The sequence below is a fragment of the Arachis hypogaea genome, chromosome 4, assembly GCF_003086295.3.
Source record: "Arachis hypogaea cultivar Tifrunner chromosome 4, arahy.Tifrunner.gnm2.J5K5, whole genome shotgun sequence".
NCBI lineage: Eukaryota > Viridiplantae > Streptophyta > Magnoliopsida > Fabales > Fabaceae > Arachis > Arachis hypogaea.
Window position 1 is genome coordinate 80,852,743 of NC_092039.1, and position 4,723 is coordinate 80,857,465.

The 4,723-nt window shown below is 39.7% G+C and overlaps 1 protein-coding gene across 1 annotated transcript; it reads right to left on the minus strand.

Moving 5' to 3' along the window:
* Window positions 1–3,105: 3,105 nt before the first annotated feature.
* LOC140184142 (uncharacterized) lies at window positions 3,106–4,413 on the minus strand. The gene is made up of 2 exons (XM_072234435.1): window positions 3,850–4,413; window positions 3,106–3,171 (listed from the first exon to the last, which is right to left on the minus strand). The coding sequence occupies exons 1-2, from the start codon at window positions 4,411–4,413 to the stop codon at window positions 3,106–3,108; spliced, it is 630 nt and encodes a 209-aa protein (XP_072090536.1).
* Window positions 4,414–4,723: the final 310 nt, after the last annotated feature.

Below are 4,723 nucleotides of genomic sequence, written 5' to 3' on the forward strand. Positions count from 1 at the left end.
TTTCCCTTTGAAGCTCAGAGGCATTGGCATCTCTCAGAATTAGAATCTGGATGATATTATTGGTTCTATTCTTTAAGCTCTTCTTGATTCTTGAACATAGCTTGCTTTTGGTGCTTTGCACCTTTTGAGCCTAGCTGTGACTCTAAGCGTTATGTTTTTCCGTATTACCACCGGATACATCAATGCCACAGGCACTTAACTGGGGGAACCCTTTGGATCCGAATTTAGCTTTGCTCAAATTCCCAAATAGTGGTGCCCAAAGTTCTTAAGCGTACTCTTTTACTTTGAATTACGACTTTAATTGCTCAGTCTTAAGCTTTTCACTTGACACCTTCACACCACAAGCATTTAGTTAGGGATAGCAGTTCCATTGAGCTCTTTAGGCTAATTTTTAACCTTCCTAACCATTGATGCTCAAAGCCTTACATCCTTTTATTAGTTTTCTTCTCTTTTTTTTGAATAGGAATTTTGTTTCTTTGCATCAAGATTATAAATAATTTGGATTTTTCTGATAACCAATAATACTTCTCTAGATGCATTGTTCTTCTAAGAGTCAACACCCTCAACTTCAAGACAATTATGCACAATTAATTCATGCATTCAGAAAATAAATACAAGGCCACCACTTTTTAGAAGGAATGTATTATAGTCAACTCAAGAAATCTTGTATTTTACTACTTCTTTAGAAGAAAACGAAATTTTATTTAAATTTAATGGAATGATAAGTGGAACATCTTATACTTAATTGACAAGAATGAAAATTAATTACTGGAAAAATAAAGAAAATCCTACTAGTGATCATGTAATCTTAGATATGAAAAACAGGAAGGAATTAGAATAGGAACAGAACAGGGGTGAAACTCAACCACCTTAATCATGGTGGTCATTGCCTTTTTCAGAAGCTAGCTTCTGGCGCTTCTGTTCTTCTAATGCTCACCCTTGCTTCTCATGTTCTTCAACCAGCTTCTGTAGCATACAAGACTGGTTCTTTTGCTCCTCTCTTAATTGGTCCATAGTGGATTGCAACTTCTCAACAGATGCTGCCAGTTGATTCCAATATTCAATTGGAGGGATACACTATTCTTAAGATGGCTCAGGTGTTTTCCTCTTAGGAGAGTCAACTGATTGCTGAATCTTATCTGGTGCTGGCCCCCCTAGTGCTCTCCATATTTTCCTTGGTAATTGGGGTTTCTACTGGGATGCACGTGTCTCTGTCAATCAGGATTCCTGTCTCACTACACAAGCGGGAGATGAGGTATGGAAAGGCTAGCTTGTTCTGAGTTGAAGTCTTGTTTGTGAGTTTATACAACTCACAAGGGATTAGTTGGTGAACTTCCACCTCATTACCCATCATGATGTGATGGATCATTACAGCTCGTCTAACAGTAACTTCAGAACGGTTGCTAATGGAAAGTATGGAATGCCCAATGAAGTCCAGCCAACCCCTAGCAACTGGCTTGAGATCCATCCTCCTTAGTTGGTTTGGTTTACCTTTTTTGTTGTTGATTCATTAAGTTCCGGACAGACATATGTTCTTAAGGACTTGATCTAGCCTCGGATTAGCTTGTACCATCCTATTAAAGGAGTTAGGGTCATCCTTTTACAGGGCAATTTCAAAATCTCCCTTACCTTATCCAGATTGAAATGCAAAGTCCTTCCTCGGACCATGGTGCGCTATGTATGGAATCCCTGTCCCTCTTTCTTTTGTTTCTCTGTCATCCACATATTTGCATAAAATTTATGGACCATTACTATTCCAATATTGGTTCTAGGGTTGGCTAGAACTTCCCAACCCCTTATTCAAATCTGCTCTTGAATTTCTGGGTATTCATCTTCTTTTAAGTCAAACTTGACTTCCGGAATCATTGTCTTCTTGCACATTACATTATAGTAGTGTTCTTCATGAAGCTTGGAGTAGAATCTGTAAGGTTTATTGGCAGCGGTGGGTGGTGCACTTTCTTTTTTGTTTCTTGATGTAGATCTTCCATTTCTTAGAGCCATATATTATAAATAAGTGAAACAGCAACGCTCTTGCCACACCAAACTTAAAAGGTTTGCTCGTCCCGAGCAGAAAGGAGAAGTAGAGGGGACGTATGAAAGAGGAAAAGGAGCGTGAGGGAGAGAGAAAGATTCAAAAGTGGAGGAAGAGGGAGGGAGGGTTTTAAAAGGGGAAAAGATAATCAATTTTGAATTTATAAAGATATGATCAAAGAGAAAACAAGATATGATCGAAAATCAATTTGAATGAAGGAAGATTGGAAAAAGTTTTTGAAAGAAGATTACATAGAAGGAGAGCACATTCATAAAAAAGATATGAAAGATAAGATATAGATTAAAAAGATTTGAACTAAAAAAGATTTGATTTGAGAAGATAGGATTGGAAATTAAATTGTTGAAAGAGATATTGGATAAATGGTTCAAATTCAATTTAAATTAAAAGAAAAAGTGATTTGAAGAGAAAATTGATGAAAAGATAAGGTTTTGAAAAGATATGGTTTGACCAAGTCAACCCCTCCTTCCCTTCTTTGGAAATTCGAATTTTGGCTCTCCCCCTCCTGGGTGTTCAACGCCAAGGTCTGACGTTGAACGCCAGGGGTTCCTTGTTTTTTTTTTTCATTGAAGGGGGCGTTCAACGCCAAGAATTTGTGTTGAACGCCCATAAGGGACCATGGAATGGCCCTGAGCTCGCCCAGCCTGGGCGTTCAATGCCAACCCTTCACTCCCTAATGGGCGTTGGACGCCCATTGCCTCCTTTCTCGGCATTCAATGGCATCATTTCTCCCTTTTTTGGGCATTGAACACCCAACTTCCTCCTTGTCTGGTGTTCAATGCCAGCAAGGAGTTCTGATTTCACTTCTGAAATTTCTGTCTTTATTCTAAGTGTTGTGCATGATCACAAACATCAAAAAGCAAAGGAAAACTATGAAAATTAATAGGAAGAAGACTAAAAATGAATTAAAACGAGAATAAACAAAAGGACTAGAACAGTAATATACTACTTATGGTTGGGTTGCCTCCCAACAAGCGCTTGTTTATCGTCATTAGCTTGACCTTACTGCTATCATGTTAGCAGCAGTGCAGATTTTTCCTACTCAAGAGTATCTCCTAGGTAATGCTTGACCTTCTGTCCATTAACTGTGAACCTCTTGTCCGAATGGCGGCTTTGGAGCTCTATATGACCATAAGGTGACACATTAGTGACTAAAAAAGGTCCTGTCCATCTGGACTTGAGCTTCCCATGAAAGAGTTTGAGTTTGGAATTGAAGAGTAGAACCTTCTAGCCAGGCTCAAAGACTCTAGAGGACATCTTTTTATCATGCCAATTCTTGTCCATTTTCTTGTAGATTTTTGCATTTTCAAATGCAGCATGTCGGAATTCATCCAACTCATTTAACTGGAGTAACCTTTTTTCTCCTGCAGCTTTAGCATCAAAGTTGAGGAGGTTGTCTAGTAAGCTCTGTGTTCCAGTTCCACTGGCAGATGACAGGCCTTACCATAGACCAACTAGTAGGGGGACATTCCAATAGGGGTCTTGAAAGCTGTTCTATACGCCCAGAGAGCGTCGTCAAGCTTCCTTGCCCAGTCCTTCCTAGAGGTGTTCACTATCCTCTCCAGGATTCTTTTGAGCTCCCTGTTAGAGACCTCAACTTGTTCATTTGTCTGTGGATGGTAGGGGGATGCCACTCTGTGGCGAACACCATAATGTTGCAGAATTGAGTCAAGCTGTCTGTTATAGAAGTGACTGCCTCCATCACTAATTAGTATCCTTGGGACACCGAATTTACTAAAAATGTATTTTTTAAGGAACTTCATTACTACCCAAATGTCATTAGTGGGTGATGCGATTGCCTCAACCCATTTAGACACATAGTCTACTACCACAAGGATGTATGTGTTCAAATATAAAGGTGGAAAAGGCCCCAAAAAGTCTATGTCCCATACATCAAACAACTCAATTTTCAAGATCCCTTGTTGTGACATCTCATGATTATGAGAGAGATTTCCAACACGTTGACAACTGTCATAGTTGCGGATAAATTCTCGGGAGTCCTTGAAGAGTGTTGGCCAAAAGAAGCCGCTCTGAAGGACCTTGGTGGTTGTTCGCTCACCTTCAAAATGACCTCCATAATTTGAGTCATGGCAGTGCCATAGGATTTGCCGTATTTCCTCCTCAGACACGCAACGGTGGATTATGCCTTTTGAGAACCTTTTGTAAAGGTATGGTTCGTCCCACAAATAGTACTTAGCATCATGGATGAGTTTTCGAACTTGCTGTCTACTGTACTCCTTGAGGATGAACCTTATAGCTTTATAGTTTGCAATGTCAGCGAACCAACGTGCTTTGCGTATTGCAAAGAGTTGTTCATCCAGAAAGGTCTCGGATATCTCAGTAGTGGGGGGAGACGTCCCCATTGTAGGTTCGATTTGGGACAAGTGATCAGCCACCTAGTTTTTCGATCCTTTCCTGCCTCTAATCTCTATGTCAAATTCTTGCAGGAGTAATACCCATCTTATCAATCTTGGTTTAGAGTCCTGCTTGGAAAAAAAGGTATTTGAGAGCAGCATGGTCAGTATAGATAATAACCTTAAACCCAATTAAATAGGATCTGAACTTGTCAATGGCATAAACTACTACAAGTAACTCATTCTCTGTGGTGGTGTAGTTTCTTTGTGCATTATTTAAAACACGACTGGCATAATAGATGATGTGCAAGAGCTTATC